Source organism: Elephantulus edwardii, unplaced genomic scaffold (genome assembly GCF_000299155.1).
Source record: "Elephantulus edwardii isolate Elephantulus edwardi_28Jun2011 unplaced genomic scaffold, EleEdw1.0 scaffold00163, whole genome shotgun sequence".
NCBI classification, from domain to species: Eukaryota; Metazoa; Chordata; class Mammalia; order Macroscelidea; family Macroscelididae; genus Elephantulus; species Elephantulus edwardii.
Window position 1 is genome coordinate 3036919 of NW_006399913.1, and position 11181 is coordinate 3048099.

The following is an 11181-nucleotide window of genomic DNA, read 5'->3' on the forward strand; positions in this document are numbered from 1 at the left end:
CTGGCAACATGTCCAAAGTATGTCAGACGAAGCCCCAGAATCCTTGCCTCCAAGGAGTAGCTTGGTTTAATCCTCTCCAAGATGAATCTGTTTGTTTCTTTGAGTGTGTTTTATGGAAGTAACACTCTCTATATACTCTTAGACTAGTTTTTAAGTAGAGCCTGTATTTTCTAATGCATTCAACCACATTTAGCTATATAGCCAAGGTTGGTGCATTCACTTAGTGGGTGGTTAGCGTGAGGGGAGACAGCTAAGAGTGGTCTTACCCATGTGGAAATAATTGCTTTCCTGGCCTAAAGCTAAAGCTCTTCCTATTAGCAGCAAAAAAGAATGATGTTATCTTAAGAATGCTTCCAATCTGGGAAAAATAAAACCTAAGTGTTCCACAGTTAGGCAGATATTGTGTAGATATTGTTTGTTTTGTTAGAGGACATAATTATGGTGCATTTATTTTTCTATTTAAATCAAAAGCAGAGCTACTATTATGAAGGAAAGAAGGGTATTTCAAAAGCTAATTATCTCAATACAAAAAGGCACACAGTGATTTGGCATAGACAAGGCCACCAAACTTGAAATTATAATTTAGTATTTTTTAAATTTAATATTAGCCTTTGACCTTATCTGCACCCCAAAATTTCCAAATGAACTGGTTATTCACCAAGAGTATGAAACAATGTAACACTGCATAACCTGATGACCTATTGAAAGCAGATTTAGTGACAAAGCATTACAACAAGTGTATAGTACATGTTCTGAAGCTCAATGTTTTGTGATGCAGTTCTGGCACAGACTTTAAATATTATATGCACCTGCCAAAACATAACATGTGTTTTGATTCATGGATTGGAGAACAAAAAAGGGGGGAGAAACCCACCAAGATGTTACTCAGTTTAACCCTGTATCTCTGGCAGATCAACATGTATACCATGCAAATTGATAGCTATTAAATAATCCACCTTTTTTGAACAAATAATAATCTCACAGTCTCCTTGGAATCCTCCTTTACTGTTTAATCATTCTGAAGTGAGGAGAAGCAGTTCCAGTTATATCAAACTTTCCATTCTGCAAACCAAACTCATTTCTTCTCATAACACTGGAGAAAGAAAGGCTTGGGACTTCTCTGCACGTGTCTTGTTTATCATAAAGCCTCTGTGGGCTTTAATCTTTCTCTTTTCTTGTTTTCATACTTATTTCTTCTTTCTCTGGATGCTATCTTATTTTCCACATATCCATTTAATTTTTGAAAAATGCTACATTTTGGCTGCTGCTTGAAAGGAAAACATTAAACTAACTTTGCTAAGCTAAATTTTAATGGATTATTTGTATAACATCAATAATCACACAATTCAGAAATAAGGGCAAGGGAGGAGAAAACACTTTAAAAAGATAGTCTACTCAATAACACATAGCAACAACAATAACATGTTTAATTAGTTACTGTTTTTCACCTAAGTTAAATAAATATTAAGAATTTTGTAAAATTAAAAAAAAAAGATACTCTCGAAAACTCTAAAATTTCATATTTTTTCTACAGAAGACATGAAATTCTGATAATACTCAAAAAACAGTATATTTCAACCACAACAGAAATGGTTATGGTATCTTAATATTTTCTTCCTGCTAAAATAAAACAATATATATGTCAGGCATTACTGTAAAAGACCTAATGCAATTTTCTTACAACAAAATAAAATATGGTTTTGGTCTATTTCTGGAAGGTCAGCATGTCAACATTTCCCGTAGGATTTTTGCCCAACTAAAATGTGCAATTATCAGAAGATCTAAGTAATGATTTTACCCTACTTAACTAACAGGAGTTTTACATTAGTACACCTGTTTTAGCATTTTAGTTTCTCCTGCTAGTTTATTCTGCTTATCAACAAACTTAATCAAATGAACTAGCTTAAATAAGTATTCACCAAGCTTGTAACTAAACATATTTGTTAATATTACTGAGATACTGGCACTAGACAATATGCCAATCTAAATATCATAAGTCATACAGGAAGGAAGTAATAATTCGGAAGTCCCAAAAGCATTATTAATATAGCTATGAACAAAAATATTTATTGGTGCCAGCAGCCAGGAAATTAAAAGACTAATTGCAATGGGAAAATCTGCCATCAGAGACAGGGTAGTGAGGAGCAACGATGTCAGTCTGCAGACTATGGTGCGACTGATACAGGCCATGGTCCTTGCATTTACTTGTTACACATCAGACAACTGGAAAATGAGTAGGGATGATAGAAGGAGAGCTGATGCCTTTGAGCTTTGGTGCTGGAGAAGAGTACTGAATATACCATGGACTGCTAGGAGAACAAAAAAGCTCACCCTGTAGAGGGTAAAGCAAAGCTGCTCCTTGGAGGTAAGTATTCTGAGGTTTTGTGTGACATGCTTTGGACATGTTGCAATGAAAGATCAGTCCTCAGAGAGGGAAGTCATGCTTAGGAGGGTGGAAGGACAGCGCTGGAGAGGAAGACCCTCGATGAGATGGATTGATTCTGTCACTGGGGTTATGGGGATAGGCGTGTCAGAGACAATAAGATTGGCAAGGGATACAGCAGGTCTTAAGGCTGTTGTACATAGGGTCTCCATGAGGCGCAAGTGACTCAACGGCACATAACAATAACAACAACATTTTCATTATCAACTAAATTCACACTCTTAAAAACAACTACAATCCAAATGTCTCCATGTGTTCATTGTAAGATAGAAAATACCTATCGTATTCAATTAAATAAAAATAAGTTACTGCACAGCATAGGCATACTTTGTACTAGACTTTGTGCTGGCTATCTTACAGATTTTTCTAATTTTGTATCTTTCTCTTATTGTCATAAAGTCATAAAGTGTCATATTGTCATAAAGTGGCTTTTTGGAGGATACAGATCACAAGGGAAGAAAATGTTTTTCTTTCTCCCGAGGAACCTCTAGCATAGTCTAATCACGTATTATCTTTGGATCAGCAGCACAATCCCTTATAGATAAGGCCATCAAAGTTCCTCAATAGTATAAAAAATGTCTAGATTATGTTGTTGCTATGTGCCATTGAGTCGCTTGCAACTCACAGCAACCCTATGTATGACACCTCTGAACCTTGCTCTATCCTGAGCCAATTTCATCGTTTCTGTCACACCTACTGTCCACCTCTACTGTCACTCCCCCATTACCCCAATCACTGAGTCAACCCCTCTCATACAGGGTTTTCCTCTCCTGCACAGTCCCTCCACACTCCCAAGCACGATGTCTGTCTCCAAGAACTGGTCTCTTCCTTGCAACATGCCCAAAGTACGTGAGATGGCGCTTCAAAATCCTTGTTTCCAAGGAGCAGCCTGGCGTCACAATTTCCAGGACTGACCTGTTTGTTCCCTTAGCAGTCCGTAGTATACTTAATACTCTTTTCCAGCAATAATTCTTCTATCATCCTTAGTCACTGTCCTTATTTCATTTTATTTCATATAAAACAATGCATTACCCTATTTACAGAAGATGAGACTGAATGGCAAGGTCTTAAGTGGCAGGTTTTCATCTTAGCTACTAGTCTAAATGCTTCCTGAAAGCAGAAACCATATTGGCTTTATCTGGGCTTAAATCTCTAACACATAATACAGTAATTATTGTGGTTTCTGGATGCAGTCAAGTCTATTTCAAGTCACAGCAACAGTAAAATTGCCCCATAAGAGTTCTTTGGGCCATAATCTTTACAGAAACAGAATGTCAAGTCTTCCACCCACAAGCGTGAACCTGAACTATCCATTTTTTTCAGTTACTAGTCAAGTAGATAGGAAAGAAAGGGACATCAATTCCAAATCCAATACCACATGTCATCTAGTTTTTCTTCTCTCTCCTCTGCCCCCTTCTCTTTTTTCCTTCTTTTTCTTTATGCTTTCAAAAAATATTTGTTTGTTTTATTGAGCTTTATAAGTCACTGGGAACCAAACCACAGACATCTATTTGAAATATTAACACTTTGCTTTTTGACACTGAAAATATTTTCTGAAATAGTATTAGATGAGAAACAGTAAAAGAAAATAAACAAAAATAGCCATTTCTCTAAAAAGCATTATTTTAAAAATATAAACATACAGGTGGAAACTTTAAATGGTATACATTTTGTTGTACAACTTCAACAATTAAAAAACCTATCAGTTAAACAAAATATTTACTTATATCTTTGTATAAAAAAATTTCCTTCAACAATAAGAAAGAAAAGTATTACAGTAAAATCAAATTGAATGTTAAGTTTTAATTCCATTTCAACACTGGAAATATATCTTAATTGAATAATAATAACTTGGTAAATAAAAAATATCAAATAAATTCTATACTCTTCAAATACTTTATAATTCATAAAACATATCTGTCAAAAATATACTACTATGTTATAAATGTGAAGATATTCTGAGTAATAGGATATTGGGAGGGGGTAAGCTATTAAGTTGAAACGGACTCACAGTCGACCCTCCAGTAGATTTTCAGAGGCTATAAACAGGTAGAGACTGCTCAATTTTTCCCATAAAGTTATTAGTGGATCTGAACCATGTGCCTTTGGATCAGCAGTGCAACTCCTTACCACAAAGCTTCCAATATACAACTAGTATATATATAGGGAACTTTGGTTGCATAGCCCATATGGGGTTGCACCTCTAACCCAAAGGTGACAACTCTCTAGTGGTTCAGGTGGGTCAGTTATGAGGTAGTTCTGATTCAGGCGCAATTAGTATTTATATTTTTACAACTCTAAAATTTATGTCAGTCTGGAAACTAAGGTGCGCCTGATACAGGCCATGGTCTTTGCACTCACTTGTTATGCATGAGAGAGCTGAACAATGACTAGGGATGATAGAAAGAGAATTAATGTCTTTGAGCTGTGGTGCTGGAGAAGAGTACTGAATTTACCATGGATTGCTAGGAGAACAAACATGTTCCTCCTGGAGAGGGTCAAACCAGGCTGTTCCTTGGAGGCAAGGATTCTGAAGCTTCGTCTGACATACTTTGGACATGATGAAAGGAGGGACCGGTCCTTGGAGAGGGAAGTCACGCTTGGGAGGGTGGATATACAGGAGAGGAAGACCCTCGATAACATAGATTGATTCAGTGACTGGGGTAATGGGGTCGGCATTTGGGAGACAGTGAGGTTGGCAAAGGATACAGCGAGGTTGAGAGTTGTTGTACACAGGGTCGCTGAGTAAAAGATATTTATATTATCAAACTTATATAGATTAATGTTTGTCACAATAAACATTTTAAATAAATCCAGCACTTGCTAATCAGACATATGATGTAATCTTTATTGTTCATGAATTAGTCATGTGCTAAACATGAAGAAACAGAAATCTCTTGCAAGGAACTTGTATTTTCACACTGTAGTAATAACATTAAAATTGAATAAATTTGAATATTCTAGAGCACATCCTTGTTGTTATGCACTGTCGAGGAAGAAATGATCCATAGCTAACCCTCCAATATACCACATTAAATATCTAATATCATGCAGCAGCATAAAACAAAGGAAGGTTCAGGGTCAAACCCCACACTTATCTTGTCAAAACAGCAACAATGCTATTTTTATTCTACTTCATAAACAAAATCCTTATGCACATGTTCAATGTCTTTGCTATTTCTTTATACATTCGGTCTCATTTACCCTGTACAACCTTTGAATTCAAAGAAAATATGTAATTAAAAACACTTTTGTAAAGCAGTGGCTTGCTAAAGTGACTGAGCATTAAGATCAGCGAACATTTTAAAAAACTTAACATACTGGATAGTCAAGTTAGACAAAGTGATTAGGCTGGGGCCCAGGGAACGTCAATTTGACAGAGCTCCAAGTGCAATCATTGACACACAGCCACAACTGAAAACTATGACTTTAAAGGTATAAACTGAAAGGGCAGACAAAGTTGTCTTTAAGTAGAAAATGTTAAAGTTATTTGAAATGTTAAGGATAATGTAAATTAACTCAAATCCAAAAACTGAAGTTCTATAAATAGTCCATGATCACATATTTACTATAGTAAAATCCAGTACAGCATAAGTCAAAGCAGACTAGTGCCCTTTCATCATTTACGTCTCATTTTAGAGAGCAAAGGTGAACAAGTTCATAAAAACCTGGGCACAAAAAAAAAAAAACACCTGGGCACCCAGAACACACTGGCTCCCTGGAGCAACTAGGTTAACAAGGCTGGTCCCTGGAGTAACTCCCAGGATTTTGCTGGGTGGGGTTCCCCAAATCTCTTATAAAGAAAGATATAAGTCTAAAACTCCATTGTCCCACCCCATTGTTAATTATTAGTTGTGTAAAATTTTAAAATCTTAAATTCATTATGAACACTCTAGGAAAATGAGAATGACTGACTTTCTTAATAGAAGTATCTTCTCAAGATAAAACAGCAACTTGTCGTTATTAAGTGGGAACTGACCCACCAGTGGGTTTTTATAGACTTTAAATAGCAAGAAAGGAGATTACTCATTTTCCTCCCCTGGAGCAGGTGGTATATTCAAACTACTTGCCTATGGGTTAGCAACACAACTCCCTACCCACTGAGCCACTGGAGCTTCCTAGCACTATGTATTTTAGTTTGTAAGATTACAAAGAAATTAAGTCATTTTCTTTCTACAGACAAAATGTATTTTACAAAATAACTAAATATAGGTTTAGATTAAATGTTGAAATACTAGAAATTTTACAAATTATTGTACTTCAAATTATTTAACTGCTACAGAAATACAGGCAGAAAATTAAGAAATTCAGCAAAGTTTAGTAAAAAAATTAATTGAATAATTTATAGTCGCACAGGAATACACTGAGGGGACTCTATAACAATGAAAACTTTTCTTCCAAAGAAAATGCGAACTAGGGGGGAGAGGAAACAGGGAGGAAAATATGCAACAATGAATGAATGGAAATCCAATTTCATTATAAACTTACAATAAAATCTCAATTAAAAAAAAAGAAAAAGAAAATCACTGTCTCTCAACCAGAATCAAACATTTAGGTTGCTAAACTGTAAATACTGTAACAAGACTAAATGCCAGAGAGAACTATACTTTTAATCATTTTGTTAGCAGAATTTTTTTAAATGGAGCATGACAATATGATGTGTTCAAACTCAATCTAATTTTGATTTTCTGTGAAATTAAATTTCAAAAAAGCGGGGAGCTCTGGTGGCCTAGTGGCAAGGAGCTGCAACTATAATCCTAGAGGCGCACGGTTCGAATCCACCAGATGCTCTGCCGGGAAAGGAGGGACAATCTCCTCCTGTACCAGTCAGATCTGATTTGACGGTACACTCACACAAAAATTTTAAAAAAAAAAAAAAAAATTTCAAAAAAGCAACACAGTGGTAATCAGGCTGGAAGTAATTTTAGAGTAGAAATTATTTCATTCAGTATAGGGGGAAATTTAAGAGGTGGCAGTAGCATTTATAAATGCTATAAATTTATAGCATCATAATTTATATTTTAATATAAATTTATATTTATAAATATTATAAATAGTTTATATAAATATATAAACTATTATTAAATTGTTGTTATTGTTGTTAAGTGCCGTCGAGTAGCAGGTGACTCATAGTAACGCTATGAAGGAGAGTCCTCAACGCGTGGGTGCCTTTCATCCTCTCTCCAGGTTCCTAAGGTTTCCGGAGGCAAGCTATTATGGAAGTGGATGCCACTCCTCCCTCCAAGCTTGTTTTATTCGGGGAGCTGCACCTCACTCTCTGTCTGCATTGGTCAGCCAACCATTAACACATCCAACACACCAGTGTCACAGTGTCCAGCCTCACAGCAACCACAAGTGACCGCGGTACAGCAACTTGTACACCAGGGCTATATGACCTAGAGGATTAAAGCTTAGAACCTACATCATATGGGGCACCAATTAAAAGAAAATGCCAAGACATTGTCCAGTCACTGTCAGACCCTTTGTTATATAAAGCACTGAAGAGTTCTACAGTTTTCTTTCTTTTTTTTTCTTTTGCATATCAAGGTGGTATCTTTCTCCACACCCATTTAATCTGTATGATGAACAAATCATTCAAGAATCTGAACTTTATGAAGAAGAATGTGGCATCAACATAGAAGAAATGCTCATTAACAACAGTTTTCTTTTAAACACAACAAACTATGAATTATAAATTACATCAAAATTCTAATCTTACTTCTCCATTTCTTAATGTTGTGATGGTTCCTCTTGCTACACCCATTCTAAATAGCGTTTCTGTGGCCTGTGAATAGAAAATAAAAATAAGTAACTTATAATCCTTACTCAACTATATAGTCTATGAAAAAAAAATCAATTTATTATTTCTTATTACATCTCCAGCAACTTTCAAAGACACAAGTTTACAAAAATTCTGAAGTTCAAAACATCACCAAAATAGCATCATAGGATGCTTAATGTTACAAGAACTAAAACTGAATCCTTTCAAATAGTTATTCTAATATGCTCATATTTTTCCAATTACAAATTAATTCATTTAGGTGATTTTAAATCTTAGTATTTAAAGTTAGTATAATGAACAAAAATGAAATAAAAATTAAATACTTTGATCAATTCAGACTTGAACATTTATTATGATTTGCAATTTCCATCTGAGTTCACTTCAAATCATTTCCATAGCATCATATATTGAACACAGTCCAAAATATATTGTTGCTGTCTCCATCGGGATCTAGTAATAAGAAGCTGTGTTGCAATCCCAAAGGGTTGCGGTTCGAATCCACTAGCTCCTCCGTGGGAGAAGGATGGGCCATTCCTCCCAAGTGATTTACTGCCTTTGAAAACTCACTGGAAGGTCAGCTATGAGTTAGTTCACATTCAATAGCAAACAACAACAATCAGTGTGACCCATCTTACAACTATCAAGAAATTTATGTCTCACTAACGCCATGATTTAGTATTGGTATCCAAAGAATATGTAATGAAATCCAAATGACATAGTGTAGAATAATGTACCAATAAATAAATAAAAAATTAAGAAATGTGATAATCCAGATTTTATTCAGTGATTTCAAAGCATTAACATGGAACATGCAAGAAGTCAGAGACACAGTGAAAGCCACTAAAAGTCTTTTTCTTGAGTTTACATTCTGGGAGAGTATACAAGTAAACACATATACAATTAAAAATATACACATGTACTGACAGGAATAAAAAGAAAACATGGTAAATATGTGATTAATAACCAAGAGGAAGAGAGAAAAAGGTATTTTAAGCATTTCAATACAAGAGTGTACTGGGGGAGCAGGGAGAAAAGTGCAACAATGAATGAAAATCCAAAGTCTCTGTAAATGTTCATTAAAAGTAATAAAAAATTTGTTAAACTGCCAAAACAAATCAAAGGAAAATATCCACAAAATAGAAACCATTGGGAATCACATATTAAAATATTTAAATAAGAACCATGACTCAAAACACACATATCTGCCATTTCAAGAGTGGTACTTGTAAAGCAAGAATCACGAAATATTCAAGAAACGCCTCTAACTTTAAAGAGTATACACAAACAGAATAAAAGAACACAGAGTAAGTAAATAAAATTAAGAAAGTGAAATTCATTTTTTAAAAACTCACATAAGTATGCTGCAACTAAGAGTAGGATGAATGAGAAAAGAAACATTCCAAAAACTGATAAAGCTCTTGGATACTTTAGTAGTCAATTTTGGTAATAAATAAGTAAATGCATAAAATCCCAAATAAAGCTGAAGAATTATTCCAGATGCAGAACAAACAAAAAAACTAATGTAGAGGATAAAAAATTACACAAAACAATTATTCAATATAAGGACATAAATACATAATTTCCCACAAAGACAAATTTTCTACATCTTACCTTCTGACTCACTTACTTAAAGCCATCATTCTCTGAGTCACAGCTGACCTTCTACTGGGTTTCCAAAGCAGTGGATTTCACATTAAGGAGACTGCTCATCATTCTGCCCAAAGTCGCTAATGAATTTGAACCACCAGAGAGACACCATTTTGGGAGTAGCAGGTCAAATTCCTAAGGACTAAGCCATGAGAGCTCAGCAACTTGAATCTTAAAAGCTTGCAAGTGACTACCTGAAATGCAGCTGTTGGTTTCCTACTTTTGGGAACAAAGAGGGGAAAAAAAGCAGAGAGGATTTCAATAACAGTCCAAATAGACCACACAAACATCAACTTGCAAGACCTTGAAACCAAAAGATGATGCCACCTTACATTGTTGTCTGACAAAAGAAAATAAGTCATGGTAAAACTAGGAGGAAAATGTGGAACAAAACTCTCAACTGTAAAAATGGCCAGGTTTACTGTGCTAATAGAGACAGGTGGCACCCCCAAGACCATTGTCCTTAGCCATTCTTCAAGTCTGGAGCAAATCTCACTCCTGTGGCTCAACTTACATGGATCTGGAAGATAAATGCTCTAGTGGCATAGCCTGCAGGGTCCCCTGCTGCTAACTAGAAGGCAGTTCCGAGGGAGAAAGATGGGCTATCACCTCCCATGCCGTTTACAATCATAAAACCCAATGGAGGGTCAGCTAGGAGTCAGCTCTGATGCAACAGCAATGAACCTGAGCTTAATAAAATAAGGTGGAAACACCAGAAAATCATCTCATATTTAGAATAACAGATCCTAGCTGCACACTGGGGAAGGTCACCTCGGATAACAGCAAAGAGGCATCTTTCAGGTAAAACCCAGGAAAAAACGGCCAGAGAGGGAAGACGGGAAGCTGCGCACTGGGGAAGGTCACCTCGGATAACAGCAAAGAGACATCTTTCAGGTAAAACCCAGGAAAAAACGGCCAGAGAGGGAAGACGGGAAGCTGCGCACTGGGGAAGGTCACCTCGGATAACAGCAAAGAGGCATCTTTCAGGTAAAACCCAGGAAAAAACGGTCAGAGAGGGAAGACGGGAAGCTGCGCACTGGGGAAGGTCACCTCGGATAACAGCAAAGAGGCATCTTTCAGGAAAATATAATCTACACAGGAGTTCTACAGGACACGTCACCTTCCCTTGGAGACAGTACAACCTAACTTAAGAGACACTGGTGAAAAGAAAAAAAAAATGTCAGCAGTTGACGTGTTTGGAATCACAGAAGCCAAGAAAGCTTAAGATACAAGCTGTCAGATCATGGGTTGGACAATGGAAGATATTTTCTGAAGGGACTTGGCAGATGTGAAGGGTTATCCTGGTGGA

General features: G+C 36.0%; 1 protein-coding gene across 2 annotated transcripts in view; it reads right to left on the reverse strand.

Annotated features, from left to right (window-relative positions):
* The window catches only part of TMEM135 (transmembrane protein 135), a 259256-nt gene that overhangs the window by 146859 nt on the left and 101216 nt on the right, over positions 1-11181 (reverse strand). Inside the window, exon 5 of one of the 2 annotated variants that reach the window (XM_006895252.1) lies at positions 8163-8228. The exons of the other annotated variant lie outside the window; for it this stretch is intronic. Within the exon in view, the coding sequence (XP_006895314.1) occupies positions 8163-8228 (66 nt within the window). The remainder of the gene's footprint in view (positions 1-8162; positions 8229-11181) is intronic. 2 annotated transcript variants of the gene reach the window in all.